The sequence below is a fragment of the Podarcis pityusensis genome, assembly GCF_964106645.2.
Source record: "Podarcis pityusensis genome assembly, chromosome: 10".
NCBI lineage: Eukaryota > Metazoa > Chordata > Lepidosauria > Squamata > Lacertidae > Podarcis > Podarcis pityusensis.
In genome coordinates, this window is record NC_138035.1 from 3,287,895 (window position 1) to 3,305,357 (window position 17,463).

The 17,463-nt window shown below is 50.6% G+C and overlaps 1 protein-coding gene and 1 long non-coding RNA gene across 11 annotated transcripts in view; one reads left to right on the top strand and one right to left on the bottom strand.

Annotated features, from left to right (window-relative positions):
* Positions 1-17,463, bottom strand: part of SHANK3 (SH3 and multiple ankyrin repeat domains 3) — a 447,259-nt gene that overhangs the window by 236,118 nt on the left and 193,678 nt on the right. For all 10 annotated transcript variants that reach the window (XR_013990995.1, XR_013990996.1, XM_081022613.1 and 7 more), the window contains one exon: positions 11,164-11,230. Coding sequence is in view for 8 of the 10 variants with exons in the window: in XM_081022613.1 (XP_080878739.1) it covers positions 11,164-11,230 (67 nt within the window). In the remaining 2 variants the exon portion in view is untranslated. The remainder of the gene's footprint in view (positions 1-11,163; positions 11,231-17,463) is intronic.
* Positions 1-17,463, top strand: part of LOC308486511 — a 297,032-nt gene that overhangs the window by 39,245 nt on the left and 240,324 nt on the right. The gene's annotated exons all lie outside the window — the stretch shown is intronic.

A 17,463-nucleotide genomic window follows, 5' to 3' on the forward strand; every position in this document is an offset into this window, starting at 1 on the left:
CCAGACCTTGTGGCGGGGAGTTCCGCCAGTCCTGAGGAAGCCTCTTCCTTTGCCTGTCCAGGCCAGCATCTCCTGCTAAGCAATTGGGGGGGCAGGCATTTGACTCAGTAGAACCATTGAAATTAAAGAACATCCCATCATTTTCCATTCATTTCAATGGGTCTACTCTGAATGAAACCTAGATGAATACTGCTCAGCATCTTTGGATGACCTCTAAGTTTGAGGGGGGTGTTGAGGAAAACACTAATTTGCCAGCAAAGCAGAACACCCTTTCTGAATCCCTGGGAGGTCACTGCCTGTCTATTCAGACTGAATTCATGGCTGAACTCGAACTCTGGTCTCTCCCAGGTCCATGTTTTCCTGCTGAGAGGACACAGCTCGTAGCTCAGCGTTCAAGGCACTTATCTGCTCAGAACTTCCAAATCCCCTGCTCCAAAGTGGCTTTTGTTCAATTAAAGCCTTAAAAAATCTCACAAAAAAACCTGCAGTGACAAAGACTGTAAATGAATGTTTAGGAGCAGGAAAATTCTGAGAGCCAAATGGATTCATGAAAAAACCCGAAACTTTTTTTTAGTAAAGACTTAAAGAACTTAGGTAAATGCTAATTAAACTATGGGGTGTGTATATCCTATGAAACTGTTCAATCAGAGTGTTGAGTCAGACAGCCCAGCGCTACTCTCCCTGATGGGCTGTGATTCACTAAGTCCAAACTTTTTTCAAAGAGGGCCAGATATGATGAAGTGAACAAACGTGAAGGCCGACGATTTTACCCCAAAGTTGTGGGTTTTTTAGGATTGTAGTCATTGAGCTTTTTTAAGGATTGTCACAGGGGCTGGATTAAACCGAACAGCGGGCCGGATTAGGCCCCCGGGCCAGGCTTTGGACACGCCTGCACTAAGGTCTCACGCTAACAGTTTTTCCCAGGACAGAAAAATCCCGAAAGGTGCTTGTAAAGAAATAACGACAAGCGTGCCTCAGAGCAAGTGCCGAGTGCCCCGTCCCCCTTCGGTGAGTAATCCCAGCCAGCCTCCTGTGGCTGAAGTATAAACGGCTCCTCGCCACGATGGCATTAGTTGAGATCCATACTTTAGCTGAGACTCCTGCATTGCAGGGGGTTGAACTAGATGACCCTCAGGGTCCCTTCCAACTCTAGAATTCTTAACCTAGAGTATATTATCGTGGTATGGGAGCAGCTCTGAAACGGATAAAAAAGCTTTACAGAGAATAATTAAAATTGCCCAGAATGTTATTGGGCTCCAACTACCAACCCTGGATGAGATCTTCACGTCTCGCACTTTGAAGAAGTCACACAATATCCTGAGAGATCCCACCCATCCTGCTCACAACTTCTTTGAACTGTTGCCTTCGGGCAGAAGATATAGGACAATGAAAACACGAACCACACGCCTTCTGAATAGTTTCTATCCAAGAGCTCTGATTGCACTAAATAATGATCTCAGGGCCAGTTGCAAGAAATAGCAAGCAGGGAGTAGGAAGGAATGAGACAGGTTTTTAGGTTATGTTATGCCTTTAATAGGTTATGTTACATTCTGGAGTATGATATGTTTTTATAGATTATGTCTGAATAGGATGAGAGTGTTGGAGATACGTGCAAATGTGTATGTGAACCCGGTCTTTGGGTGGGTGTTTGATTTTCGTTGTTGTGTATACTGTGTATATACGGACAATGACAATAAATTTATCTTATCTTATCTTAATTCTATGATTCTGATTCTGTGCTCTGTCTCCACAGCTGGGGCCGGCAATGCTTCTGAATACCAGTTGCTGGAAAGCACAGGAAGGGATAGAATCGCTCTTGTGGTCAAATCCTTCTTTCAGGTTTTCCACAGGTATCTGGCTGGCCACCATGGCAGACGGGTGCTGGACTGGGTAGACCACTGGCCTGATCCTGCAGGCGCCTCTTATGTGGCTAGTTGGGTATTGGATTGATCTGGCTGTTTGTGCTGGGCCCAGGGGTAACCCCAGTAATGCGGTCCAGTTCCGGTTCCGAATCCAAGGGTTCCATGAGGAGTGTGACAGGGCCAAGGCAGGACATGAGGCAGGAAACCAGGCAAGGTCAGGCACAGGATCTCAGGCAGGATTCGACATACAGCAATGTTGCTCCCCCAACCTGGGGCGGGGTCCGACAGCCTTTTATCTTTGTCGGGGTAATGGCCGGTCCTGATCCCCCGGCGACTCACCTCCCTGTCTCGCCCAAAGGCGAGCACTCCTCCTGTGAGTACTCAGGTCTCTCCTTCTCTCAGACCTTAGACTCTGCAGCTCAGGAGACGTTGGTGGGTTACTAGACCCAGAGGCCGCCTCAGCCTCCCCTGACTCAACTGGTAGTGGAGCAGCTGTAAGTGATGGCCCAGCTGAAGGCAACGAGGTCATCCCCGCATCTGGAGCCAGGGCAGGCTCAGGCCCCTGACTCGGCCCAGCTGGTGCTTGTTGCAGGGGAACCTGTGCAGACTGGGGCTCTTCAGAATCAGGCCCCAGACTTGGTTCACATGCCGCCTGAGGCAAAGGATCTGGTGCGGACTGAGACTCCTCTGGCTCTGAGTCCGACCCTGAATCCTAGGCCATCATACCGTTCTTATAAAAGCTCTCTGAAACCACTGAAAGAAAACAACCATTTTGGCGCAGGGGAGCGGAACGCCTTTGAGCGCTTGAGGTGAGCAGAGGCAGATTTGTGTCTTGCGTGCTTCCACATCCCCCCCTCCAGGATCTCCCGATGGTGCTACCAGCCAGTGCCACCCTCTGGGCACCTTGACAGGGAGGGAGGGGGCTTGCCAAGCGGAGGGGCCAGGAGAGCTCTCCGTGGGAGGCGGCAGTTTGGGCTTGTGCTCAATGAGCCGAGCAAGGTAATCATTATTTCCCCACCATCAGCCGCTTGGGGGAAATGCTTAATTGCATGTCGGTCTGATCACAGGCAGGCTGGCAGTGTCACAGGCAATTTTTGGCAAGCGAAGGGCTCACGCCAGCCTCGTTTCTGAGCAGGCAGGAGCCGAGCAGCTGTAATGGTGCATTCGCGGCAGCTGGGAGTTCAGGCTCCTGGCAGAAGCCACTCGCTTTCTTCAAAAGCCCAACCGTTAGAGAATCTGGGACCCGTGAATGAGCAGCTTGGGTGCCAGGAAGCAAACAGAGGGGCCTGGCCAGGCCCCCGTTTCCTCTGGGAGCAGCTTTTGGTTTATGGGTTCCTCTTGGGCTCATCTACGTGGTGGCAGAAAAGGACCACGGCAGATGTTTTGGGTGCAGATTGGGGAGTCAGTACCTCCACTCCCCTTTTAGCCTTGCCCTTTGGGTACAATTACCATCTTATGCAGAATGCTTTCAGTGTACAAAAGTGAATCATGGAACTGGAAGGGACCCCAAAACTCATCTAGTCCAGCCCTCTGCTGTGCAGGTATCACAGCTGCACAGGGTCTTGCTTTCCTGGGAAGCTGGTTAGGCTCAGTGATCACGGAGGGGCTGGGTCTGTTTAGCCTGGAGAACAGAAGACTGAGAGGGGACATGAGAGCCATCTTCAAATACCTGAATGGCTGAAACATGGAAGGTGGAGGAAGCTGGTTTTCTCCTACTCTGGAGGGTCGGACCCGAACCAATGGATTCAAATTACAAGAAAGGAGACTGAACATCAGGAAGAACTTTCTGAGAGTAGCAGAAACAGAATGGAAACCTTGGATGGTGGTGGACATTCCTTCTGTCAAAGAATTCGGGGCACCAATTTGGGAGATTTTTCTTTTGTCCCACTTATTTCCCCGGGAAAACCCAGAGTTTACTGCTGAATTGTATCAAACGTGAATCCACCGAAAACCCAGCTCGTATTTGTTCTGAATCAGCAGGAAACCACAGGAGGAAAAAAGCAAAATGTCTCACACCTGTGCTTAGAAATCACGGGACCGGCAGAAGGGTGGTGAACCCAGAGTTACAATTCCCTGCAACCCTTAACAAACCCAGAATTCTTTTTTTTTGGGGGGGTGGAATTGTGCTTCAGGTGTGCCTTAAGGACATAGGGCTTGACCACACTTCCAATTGCCCGATGCCTAGAAAGCAGGAGTTCATGGAGCTGTATTCCTCCTGGGAAAATATACTCTTTAGCTCTAAATCGGAACAAACAGCTATCTGCAGGAAACTCGATGGCTGTTTACTCCGATTGAGCACTAAAGAGTGGTTTTTCCCGGGGGAAAGCAGTGGGACAAGGGGGATTGTGGATGAATCCAGAGTGTGTCTGCTGTCTATGTCCCACCGGATCTGTTCTCCTATGCAATGGCTGTGCTGGCTGGGGCTGGTGGCCGTTGTCACGCAAAACACTTGAAGGGCACAAGCTTGTGGCAGGCTGGCCTACCTTCCTCACTCCTCCTTTTCAAGCTTCCAAAAGCCACGGAATGCAGCAGTGAGAAACATCATTGAGAAGTTTTAGTTGTGCTGTGCTGCAGCTCAGCAACAGAGCACAAGTTCGAATCCTGGCAAGGAAACATATCCCATCTGAAACCCTGGAGAGACGCTGCCAGTCAGTGCAGACAACGCAGGGCTGGAAGGACCAATGGCCTGACTTGGTACAAAGCACACAAGAATGTAAGTGGAGCACGGCTGGATCCAGCCCACAACCTACCCAGTCCAGCCTCCTGTTCTCACAGCGGCCAACCAGATGCCCCGGTGGGAAGTCCGTGAGCAGGATTCGAGCACAAGAATCGTAGAAATGTTGGAAGGGATCCTGAGGGTCATCTAGTCCAACCCCCGAAATGCAGGAATCTCAGCTAACAGATCCATGCCCATCTCTGGTTTTCAGCAACTGGTATCCACAAATATTGCTGCCTCCAACTGTGGAGGCAGAGTAGGGTCACCATAACTACAAGCCATTGATGGCACCCTCCATGAATCTGTCTAATCCTCTTTGAAAGCCATCTAGGTTTGTGGCCATCCCTGTGGGAGGGAGTTCCACAGATTAACTCTGCACTGCGGGAAGAAGGACTTTTTAGAACCTGTCCGGAATCTTCCAGCATCTAGCTTCGTGTTATGTCCGTGAGTACTCTTAACCGTGAAATAATAAAGATCTATTTCTCGCCCTTGATTATGAAGCAGATTGTCTGTGGCTTTGCAAAAGGGGAAGGGGGGCTTTTAAAGGAGTCCCTCCATGTTGGCCACTCCTGCCAAGGACACATCCTGCACGTGACTGTGCACTGAGGCAGTGGGAACAGCTTGTCACGCTGCTGAGTGATTCAGCCGCAGAGGTCCAGGTCCTGCGCAAAGCTTCTCTCGCAGGGGCTCCAGGCGCTTTCAGATTCTTGCAGCTGCCACCCCCGCCCCCCGTCACACTCTCAGCCCTGCAGCCCTCTGATCTCCATCCTTCCATAGCGGTTCCCAGAGTCAAGCGCAGCCCAAGGTGTGGCAAATCTGGCAGCGAGCAAGGCCCAAAGCGATGGAGGGAGAGGGGTGCTTAAGTGAGAGGGAGGCAAGGAAAGAAGACGGGGCTGCAGGTGAGGAGTCTTCAGCCCAGAGAAGCTATTTCAGGTGGTAAATTGATGTGGCAGGAAGGTGCCAGATCAGAGAATCATAGAAACACAGAAACATAGAGTGAGAGCTGGACCATAAAGAAGGCTGATCGCCGAAGAATGGATGCTTTCGAATTCTGGTGCTGGAGGAGACTCTTGAGAGTCCCATGGACTGCAAGAAGATCAAACCTCTCCATTCTGAAGGAAATCAGCCCTGAGTGCTCCCTGGAAGGACAGATCCTGAAGCTGAGGCTCCAAGACTTTGGCCACCTCATGAGAAGAGAAGACTCCCTGGAAAAGACCTTGATGTTGGGAAAGATGGAGGGCACAAGGTGAAGGGGACAACAGAGGACGAGATGGTGGGACAGTGTTCTCGAAGTGGCCAACATGAGTTTGACCAAACTGCGGGAGGCAGTGGAAGACAGGAGGGCCTGGCGTGCTCTGGTCCAGGGGGTCACGGAGAGTCGGACACGACTAAACGACTAAACAACAACATACAGTTGGAAGGGACCCCAAGTTCACCCAGTCCAAATCCCTGCAAAGCATGAATCACAGTTAAGGAATCCCTGACAGGCGGCCATCCTTAAAAACCTTCAAAAACCTTCACCACCTTCCGATGGAGGCCATCCCACTACCAGGACTTCAGGTGGAACTGAGGGAAGAGGGCTGCAAATGCCCGTGAAGGACCGATGGGGTTGTTTTCTAATTGCAGGCAACCGTTGCTTGCTTTCCAGCTGCATGTGGACGGATGGAATGACCTCTGCTTTCAGAACTGGGAATAGCATAATGAGCACCGCGGCCAGTTCTGCGAAGGGCAGGGAGGAAGGGGGACGGGCAGCAGATTCGTGGAGGAATTTGGAAGGCAGTTGGCAGATTGATTCTCTCGGTCTGCAAAACTTGAGTCCTACAGAGCCTGCAGCAGCTCTGAGCTGTGAGCGTATCCAGGAGAAGGTTAAGTGGCAGCTGGAACAGAGCCTCTCATTACCCATGCGGAGAAAAGGCGCCACTCAAGCGAGAGGTCAGCTTTTGGATATGGGAGCTTTTTTTCTTTTAAAGCTATCTGGCAGCATCACTAAGATCCAGCGACTGGAAGATGAAGAGAACAAAGTTCAAACAAGGAAGGGGAGAAGGAGCGTTCCCTGTGAGCAGGAGCAGCCGCGAGAATCGTCGACCCTGGGAAGGAGGGGACGTCACATCGCCAGAGCCAGGATGGGCCTCGGAAGACGTGAGAGAGATCGACACCGTGGGATGGGGCAAGGCGCATGAAGCACACGGCCAAGAGTAGTGCACAAAGGGCTCAGGCCGAGTGGATGATCTGGTTCTGACTGCAAACCAAAGAGCCACGTCACTGCATCAGACCACAGGAAGCAACATAGAAAATTGCCTTGTACAGATCCTGCTGCATTGTGATTCCCGCATTGCAGGGGGTCAGACTAGATGGCCCCCGGGGTTCCCTTCCAACTCTATGGTGCTATGATTTCTATCCCACCTTTCCTCCAAAGAGCTCATTGTGGTTCTACCAGAACGCTCTCTGTTCTAGCCTGGTCCTGAATGCGGTAACTGTGCCCCTGAAGGACCAGGTGCGCAGCCTGGGAGTCTTTCTGGACTCACAGCTGTCCATGGAGGTGCAGGTCCATTCTGTGTCCAGGGCAGCTGTCTACCAGCTCCATCTGGTATGCAGGATGAGACCCTACCTGCCCATGGACTGTCTTGCCAGAGTGGTGCATGCTCTAGTTATCTCTCGCTTGGACTACTGCAATGCGCTCTATGTGGGGCTACCCTTGAAGGTGACCCGGAAACTACATATAATCCAGAATGCGGCAGCTAGACTGGTGACTGGGAGCAGCCACTGAGACCACATAACACTGGTCTTGAAAGACCTACACTGGCTCCCAGTACTTTTCCGAGCACAATTCAAAGTGTTGGTGCTTTAAAGCCCTAAATGGCCTTGGCCCAGTATACCTGAAGGAGCGTCTCCACCCCCATCGTTCTGCCCAGACACTGAGGTCCAGCTCCGAGGGCCTTCTGGCGGTTCCCTCCCTGCGAGAAGTGAGGTTGCAAGGAACCAGGCTGAGGGCCTTGTCAGTTGTGGCGCTCGCCCTGTGGAACGCCCTCCCACCAGATGTCAAAGAGTAAAACAACTACCAAACCTTTAGAAGACATCTGAAGGCAGTCCTGTTTAGGGAAGCTTTTAATGTTTAATAGACTATTGTATTTTAATATTATGTTGAAAGCTGCCCAGAGTGGCTGGGGAAACCCAGCCAGATGGGCGGGGTATAAATAATAAATTATTATTATTATTATTCTAGCCTCAAAATAACCCTGCGAGGTAGGCCAGTCTGAGAGACTGTGATCCCAGGCTGCTCTGCCAGGTCCTCATATACCGTATCTGCTGCACTATGTAGAGGTCATCCCAGGAAGGCTTTTCTGGAGTTCCAATAACTGGCAGGGAGGGGCAGATCACCTTAGCTGGAAAGCGGTTGTGTTGACTTTGTCCCCCTCTCTCTCCCTGCTGTTGGTGGCAGCTTTCTCAATGGATCTTTTTAAGGAGCACATGGTTTCAGGAGGGATTCCACAACCACAAGATTGCAGCTACCTGTCTCCTCAGAGGCTGGGAGAATCCGCAGGAGGCACAGAGGGCAGCAGGCTCCAATGGCCAAGGAGTAAGAGGCTTAGTCAAGGACCTTTGCGTGGTTACACTGCATTTTAAATTTCACTGCTCTCCATTTCATTATTGCAAACTGCTTTGGGGACGCATCTGGGCTGGGTGGCCCAGAGGAAATGAAACGCTTTGCAAATAAACCAATGAAAACAAACAGGGTTCATGCACACACCCACGCTCCCATTTTGAACCTGGCAAGCACAGACCTCGGAGGCCTGCATGCTCAGCCACTCTGCGCATGAGCACACCTATGCATGCATGCAAACACACACACACACACACACAACACTTAGTGGCCCATGACCTTGGCAATGCCAATGGACACCCAGCCCTGCAAATGGCGCTTTGAGTCCAACTCAGTCCCCGCTCCTCGCAGGTGTTTCTCCTGGCCCTGATACCTGCCCTTGCCTTCACCTTCCCAGGAGCTGGGATGAGGTGCCCAGCACAGGTCTGGATGTGGCCTGGCCCCCCTCCCCTGCCACCTGGCCCCTCCAAGCCCCGCAGGCTCTTCCTCGGCTCCTAATCCCACTTCTCTGCAGGCGTTTCAGGAACCTTTCTGAGGGTTCACTTCAGGCTGTTCCTTCGCCAATTCCCTTGCCTTGCAGGAGCTGGCCATCTGGACCCGCTGCCCGCCTGCCCACTCCCAGTCCCTCTCACCCTCCCTTTCCTCCCAGTGCTATTTGACCTACTTGGACTGATAGCCACCTCTCGCCAAGGCAGCCTTTCCGCCTTTAATTGATCTTGTGCCTCCTCCTCCGCCTCCGCCCTCTCAATGGAACTAAATTAAATAAGTCGGTTTTGGTAGCCAAGCCGTTTGACAATTCTCATTAATGTAATCTCCCTTTCATTTGTTAATGGGCCCTGCTCTCTGCCTCTGATCCTGCGCCTGATAGGTGCTCAAGAAACTGCCATTCTTCTCTCGTGGGAAACCGAAGCGACTCCCTGGAAAGGGAGGAGAGACAAGCTCGGGGTTTTCGACTCCGCCTGAGTACAAAACTCCAGAGGCCTTGAGGTTGCAAAGCTGCTGTCTGAATGAACTTCCTTGCCTGTCATCTGGGCTGCACTCCTCCAGGCTGTGGTGTTGGGGGCTCCCTTGATGGGACACCCCTCCATTTGAAACAAAAACGCCACACCTGCAGAAAGCTAGCCTGTCAAGGAGAAGACGTAGTTTGAAGCCTTCACCTTGGTCTGAAGATGCTCTTCTCAATGCAGAGGGAATTTTGTTACCTCCCAGTCATGAGAGGTGCAGCCCAGATACTGGTTGGGAACCAGGTGCTGGCTTGGTCTCTTGGTGCAACCCAACACAGCAGCTGCTGTGACTCAGAAATTGTGCAATGTGAAACACAAGAGCAGTCAAGTACAACATTCCTAGAGTGAATATGTTTACACATGGGGAGGAATGTTTGTCCAGCCAGCAGGAAAACTTCCTGTTTCCTTCTGGGCTGGGACAGACTTCCTCTGCATGTGACTAGAGGTGGGCGCGGCCTCACCTGTGCAGGTAACGACAAAAGCACAGGGCAGGGCAGCCATCTCTCTCTCTGCGACTACAGGCATTGAAGAAGCAACATCTGCTTAGCCAAAGATGCCCTCTTGGATTCCAGCCAAGAGAGGACAAAGGGACTGTCTCCTTATGAGATAGTTTCCAGGTTTATGTTACTTTTCTAAGCTAAGTCTGCCTTATCTGATTGTGAGCAGAATGTGAGTAAACTCTTTTTATACTTTTGTAGAAGACTGTGTCGTGTCTTATCTTTTATGAGGGAATAAGGGGAAAATACCAGAACAGTTATTATAGAGGCTTTAGCGAGCCTGAGCAAACGCATCCGCTGTGAGTTTAAAAAGGGGAATGTCACTCTGCTAAATTGTGAACTTGTTAACACGAGTTGGAAAGGCTATAATCAAACAATATATCCTCTCCTGCATCCCTGAACATTCCCACAGAAATGAACCGTTTGCTCCTGGATTCCTCTTTCTGTGCTGCTCATCATTTCATGCAATACTCTCTCATCTCCTGCCATTGAATTTCCTCTGCCCAAGCTGAAAAGCCTGTGTCTCCTCCACCCTCCCTTCTATGTGAGATGCACCCACCTTCCCCTGATCATTTCCTTCAGTCTCTGCCAAGCGGGAGCCCAGAAGAGCAAAAACCATTCTAAATGTAGCTGCACCACAGAGGCAGGTCACGGCATGCATTCTCAGGGGAGGAAATACCAGCATTGTCCCTGCAGGAGCTGCATATGGGATGGAAGGAGTGTGGGGAGCAAGGCAGAAGACGCCCCGAAGGGGCACAGCCAATCGCCTACCTCAAACCAACCACAAGATAAAGAGATGCCACCTTGTCACCTTCTGTTCCTCCTCCCAGAGTCACCCTCCACACACTAGACAGGCTAGGGCAGAGGTTCCAGAGGTGTCCAGTCTGCATTGCAGCCCCACAAGGAATGCAAAAGGTCCCTTCTGTTGGCAGCTGGGTGGCAAAGGGGAGACGGGCAGGTTGCATGGCATCTGTGGCATACAAAGTGCCCATGGTGGAGAGCCTAGCCCAAGCTGGCTCCTCTCCTTCCCAGAATGACCAGGGAAACAGGGCCAGGCTGGCACTCCAGACAGCAGCCAGGACTTTATGGCAGAGCTGGACTCGCTGCCAGAGATTCCCAAGGAGGTCACCGGTTCAAAATCCACTGCGGGGTGGCGAGTCTCCTGATCAAGGGGCTCCCTACCCCCAGGAAACCCAAAAGTCATGGGACAAAAAGCTCCAAGGGTGATGCTCCTCCTCTCATCCACTTCAATGTGTAGGTGCCCTGAAGCTGCCAACTCAAGGGAATTCAGGGAAGCCAGGGAGAGGTTTCCAAGCAGGGCATTAGCCAGGCTGGCCCTTTCTCAGGTCCTCTGGTCCTCCTGGCATCTCCTCCTTGGCCCTCTTGGCCAGGGGTTGGCCTGGCACAAGGACCACAGCTGTCGTGCCCCAGCCTCCCACCATTGAGATAAGAAGTGCGTGGAAAGCCAAAGACTCTCACTCACCAACGTCGGACTCTTTGTGGGTTTTGATGATTTCGGCCAGTTCAAAATTCCCCGCAATTATGGCCACCTGAAACGAGGGGAGAGGACAAAGCACAGGAGTCAGGTGGGGCTGCTTATTCCAGATGCGTCGAGGTTTTTTAAGCAAAATTAACGATCACAGAGATTTATATTGTTCAATCTTACAACGACCCTGTGAGGTAGGGCCACTTACAGCAGCACCCTTTTACCTTCTCATCCCTTAATGAACTCTCCACGCTGCTGCACCCTCCCCAGAGCATATTCTGTAATTTCTTTTCCCCATCAGAATTGCTGAGCTAGAAGGCAAAGGTCTTCCAAAGCCTTTGCAATGATGTCCTTTCTGAACAGGGATGAAGAGGTGGCTATGATCCCAGGGGTCAGCAAACTTTCAGCAGGGGGCTGGCCCACTGTCCCTCAGACCTTGTGGGGGGCCAGACTATATTGGGGGGGGGGGGGATGAACAAATTCCTATCCCCAACAAATAACCCAGAGATGCATTTTAAATAAAAGGACACATTCTACTCATCTTATATTGCCCATTATATCGAGACTCAAGAAAAGAGCTGATTGAGCCGATTCTGAGGAAAATACCTCGTAGTACAGACGACACCTATATCAGACACCTCTTAGCTGACAAAGACCCCGAAATCAACAGGCCTGTGGCGAAGTACTGTTACATTGCAACAAGAATAAGACGAGCAATGATGACAGCAACGGAGTTCAAATTGCAAACATCGAAGGAACGATAATAAACAGTAGTGACATTTGAATTGAATCCTTAAAACCTTAAAAGTCGAAACTTGGTCATAAACATAAGTACCAATTTTGTGATTTGGCCTTATCTCTACTGTTATCTGTAGTACAATAGTACTTATATTGCCATATTTTATTTTATAAATTGCTTGCTGGTCATTGACCGTATTAAAGATATTTGATTTGATTTTGACACATTCTACTCATGTAAAAACACCCTGATTCTTTGATTCACCCAGTCAGTGATACCTAGAACAGCGCACCAAGGGATATGGGGCATGGCGTTGGCCCCACAAGCCCAACTCAGGCATTTTCTGGGATGTGGGCAGATCAACAGGTGCAAATGAGTTCCCTGAGTGCAGTTATGTCCGCCTGAACTCAAATATCGCTATAGCACAAGCCAGAGATGGCCAACACGGTGCCCCACAGATCAATGGTCCTATTGGATAGGGGTCATGGGAGCCCCATTCGAATCACACCCAGGCTTTCCCTGGGACGGGGCATGTGATTCAGATGCGTTGACGTAGCAATTTGGTCTATGAATTTGCAATGCACATTTAATTGTTTCTTGGATGGTTTTCTCTTTCTTTCTTTCTTTCTTTCTTTCTTTCTTTCTTTCTTTCTTTCTTTCTTTCTTTTGCCTGGGAATTTTTTCTTAATGTTGGTGGCAATCCCTCCCCCCCCCCCCCGGAAATAAATGAAATAAACAAACACCGTCTGGAGGGTCCTGTGTTGGGATGGCTGGCAGTGGGTTTATCGCGGCATGAGGCACCGTGTTGTGATTGGGTTACAGTGCTGGACTTGGATGAGGAAGACCTGGGTTTTAAATCCCAACCCAGGGCCTATCCATGATTCCTCTCACCCCACTGGTTTCCCTGGGGGAAACTGCTCTTTAGCACTCAATCAGAGCAAATGGCAATTCGGGTTTCCTCAGGATTGATGTTTTCCCTGATGGAACACTAAGGAGCTGGTTGAAACTGCAGAAGGAGTGGGGCAAGGAGAAAACAGCTCAGACTCGTGCCTTGAAACTTTGGGTCAAACAGAAAACTGCTTGGACCCATGCTTTCTGTTAGGATATAGTTCCGTTCCACCTTAAAGGGTCAGGTAATGCTTCAGCAGTACTATCTATCTGGTAACCCTTTAAGGTAGAACGGAACTATATCCTAACACTTTCTAGGCAGAAGTGTGGATGGGACCACAGTCATAAACACCCCCCCCCCGAACACTGGTCCAGGTACCCTCTTTTCAGTCTCCTGTTCCATTTACAAGCACACTGAGTCGACAGAGTGATGCAGCAACAAAAAAAAGGTAAGGTTCTTCTAGGCTGCCTCAACAGAAGTCTAGTGTCCAGGTCAAGGGAAGTCATAGTCCCACTCTCTTCTGCCTTAATCAGACCACATCTGAAATACTGTGCCCAGTCCTGGGCACCACGATTTAGGAAGGATGTTGACAAGCTGGAAGGTGTGTCAAATACCTCAAAAGAAGGGAGTTTTTAGCAGTGATTTCTGCATTTCAGGTGGTTGGGCTAGATTATACTTGCAGTCCCTTCCAACTCTACAATTATACAATTCTATGATCAGGCATGGCACCCTGGAACGTATTGAAAGAGTGGTCTACAAATGTACGGATCTGTCATTCTCTGACGGCTGCCACATCCTCTCGACAGGACCCAAATAAGACCCCGGAGGGAGCTGAGAAACAGGATGAAAGTTCAGCTGCTTCTTTCCTCTGGAGTCCACAAAGGCGGGGGGAGGGACAAGAGAGGGAGGGGGTGTTAATAATTGCTTCTGACAAAATGGAACTGAAACAGATCCAAGATGCAGCAGTCTGATCTCAAGTATGAAATGGATGCAGAAGACCGTGAAATGCTGCCACCGTAATGGAAACTCACAAAATGGCACACATTAGCAGAGATGGAGAGGCCAGATGAATCCCTGGCAGCGGGGGAGGGGGAGGCGGTCAGATGTTGATCACCACCAAGGCTCAGAGTCTCAGAAGTTGAAGCAGAATGAGACAGACAGGCCAGCGCCTGCAGAAGTGCCCACTTCACAGAATCACAAGAGCTGTAGGGTTGGAAGGGACCCTGAGGATCATCTAGTCCAAGCCCCTGCAGTGCAGGAATATCCACTAAGGCATCCATGACAGCTGTCACTCAACCTTTGCTGAAAAACCTCCAATGAAGGACAGTCCATCTTCCAAGGGAGTCCTTTCCACTGCCAAAGAGCTCTTCCCATCTGACGTTGGGTCAGAATGTCCTTTCTGGCCATTTGAATCTACTGGTTTGGGTAGGAAACCAAGTTTGTTCCACCTTCCATATTATAGCCCTTATGATATTTGAACATGACTCTCATGTCTCCTCTTTTTCCAGGCTAAACAAGAAGAAGAGTTTGGATTTGATATCCCACTTTATCACTACCTGAAGGAGTCTCAAAGCGGCCAGCAATCTCCTTTCCCTTCCTTGCCCACAACAAACACTCTGTGAGGTGAGTGGGGCTGAGAGACTTCAGAGAAGTGTGACTGGCCCAAGGTCACCCAGCAGCTGCATGTGGAGGAGTGGGGAAGCGAACCCAGTTCACCAGATTACGAGTCCACCGCTCTGAACCATTACACCACACTGGCTCACCTCCCTCAACCGTTCCTCATCAGGCTTAGATTCCCTCAACAGGCTTAGACTCCCTCAACAAACCCACCTCCCTCAACCATTTCTCATCAGGCTTAGATTCCAGACCCTACCCAGGATTGTCCCACTGGTCCATCCAGGCCGGTCTTGCTCTAAGCAGCCATGGCTCACCAAGACCTCCCCTGGGCTTACAGACTGACATCTTATTCACCTGGAGAGGGATCTCATGGTCTTCCCTTGTTTGCACAGAACACAGGGCACCGAAATGCCAGAAGCAACATAAGCTGTTGACTCACAAGTGATTGGGCATAAAAAGCCTAAGAAGAGCCTTGCTGGATCAGGCCAGTGTCCCTTCCAGTCCAGTATCCTATTCTCACAGCAGCTGGCCAGAATCCTTTTTGGGCAAACTTGCAAGGAGAACTCCAGAGCCCTCTCTTCTTCTGTGGTTTCCACCAACTGGCATTCAGAAGCAAAATTGCTGCCTCCAGCAAGTTAGGCTGATGCAGACTTGGAAATGGTTCGGGAGCTCTCAGCTGCCCCAACATTTGTGCTCGGCTTCTGAAACACACTGCAGGCCACGAGCTCCTTTGGGAGTCACAACTTTCAGCTATGGCAAGGTCTGGTTGTGTGAGAGCTGCTCTGCATAGGGTTCAGCTTGCAGGTGCTCAGAGGAGCTCCAGTTGGGGGTCAGGGACCCAGGGGCACCCCCTATTCACACATGCCAAAGCTGAGCTCTGGAAGCAGAGCATGGGGCTCCTCGGCGGCGCCATTGCACAAACAGTGCTCCTGATCTGCAGCGTGCGCAAAGTCTACCCCATCAGCCCACTCTCCAGGCATCTGAGGAAGAGTCAGGGCCTGTGCCCTTCCTTAAGTCATAGAGATCCTTCCTTGGTGAAGCGAATCCTGCTCCTCCTCCTGCTGCTGCTGCTTCTTGCTGCCCTTCCCGCGGGAGACTTGCTGACAAAGGCCTGCGATAAAAATAGCCCTGGATTTATCACTCACGCTGTCGGCATGCCAAAGCAGAACCGGGGGGATGCGCGAAGGGGGCCATCTCCAAAGCGGCTTCTCCAGTGTCACCTGCCCCTCCATGCCCAAGCCAAGAGGGTCACTGGCCTCACTGGGCACCCTGGGGTGGCCTCCCCCCTAGGCCAAAGAAGCCCAACATTGAGGTGGAGATGAGAGGCAGCTCTTTCAGACACTGTCAGAAACTGCCTCCTAAACTACATTTCATGACTCACAATGGGAAGACAGGAATGAGGAACTGGAGGCTGGAGAAACAGCTACCCGACACAAAGTGGACTGAGCGCTTCGCTTTTCCTAGGCCTTTCTGACTGGCTGAAAGCCCAGTCGAAACAGGGCAGCTGCCCACCCCAGAACTTTAGGCAAGGTGTCAAGGTCCGGTCTACGGGCGATCGAAGTCCCAGCTGAGGACATCGGGACCGGGGGCAAGATGGCGGGGTGGGAGCAGGGATGAGAGTCCAGAAGCCAGGGGTCCGAGGGTCAGGAAGCAGGGAGTCACGAAGTCAGGGGTCCGAGGGTTGAGGAGCAAGGAGTCACGAAGTCAAGGGTCCAAGGGTCGAGAAGCAAAGAGTCATGAAGTCAAGGGTCGAGAAGCAAGGAGTCAAGGAACCGAGGTCCGAGGATCAGGAAGCAAGAAGCCAAACGCAGCAAGGAAGGAAACAAGTTGCTGTGGCAAAGAGCCGAAGGGAAATGCTGACCTTATATCCCTTCCCGGCTCTTGCCACCAGGTGCTGTGAGTTACCAATCGGCCTCACCTGTGCGGCCGCACCTTGCCTCTCCAGAACAAACTTAGGAAGGCCCCAGTCCTGCAGAGTCCTACTGGTCACAGGGCCCGGCTCCTGCACGCACTCCTGACAGAAGGTGAGTCCTGCCCCTCTTGCTGTAGCAGGTTTGGGGTCAAGGTGGTGGTGGGGAGGAGGCACTTCGCGCAGCACACTTAACCTATGGAACTCCCTGCCACAGGAGACCGTGATGGCCAGCAACTTGGATGGCTTCAAAAGAAGATTAGGAAAATTCGCGGAGGAGTAGAGGGCTGTGGATGGCTAATGTTTCTGGATGGCAGTTGTTGAGACCAGGGGAGGGGAGAGTTGTTCTTGTGTTCAGATCCTGCTTTTGTGGGCTTCGAAGCTGAGGCACCTGCTCAGCCACTGTGAGAAGAACAGGATGCTGGACAAGATGGGCCATTGGCCTGATCCGGTAGCCTCTTCTCATGTTCTCCTGGGGGGACATGACTCCCCATTGCCCCATCTCTGTTTCCTTGGCCGGCAGGAAGCCTGGCTGGTGATGTGTGCATATCCCATAGCTCCCTGCTAAAATCTCACAACTTTTCATACCACAAAAGTTCTGATGGATTCTTTTTGTCCTGCTTTTGCTGTGCTGGAGCACAAGAAGGCAGCAATGCAGTAACATTGGGGAAGCATTGCAGAACAATTAGTGAAGCAGCCTTATGTATGGTCCAGGGTAACTCCACTCCAATGTATTGTTATTGCATCAATGACATGCTTGCTTGTTGGTATCTCTCTCTCTCTCTCTCTCTCTCATCTATATCTATCTATATCTATCATCTATCTGTCTTCCAGAAAGACAAACAAGACTGTCTATCATCTATCTATCTATCTATCTATCTATTTATCTATTTATCTATTTATCTATCTATCATCTATCATCTATCATCTATCATCTATCATCTATCATCATCTATCTATCTATCTATCTATCTATCTATCTATCTGTCTATCAATCATCTATCTATCTATCATCTATCTATCTACTGTATCTATCTCTATCTATCTATCTATCTAATCATCTATCTATCTATCTATCAATCATCTATCTATCTATCTATCTATCTATCTATCTATCATCTATCTATATCATCTCTATCATCT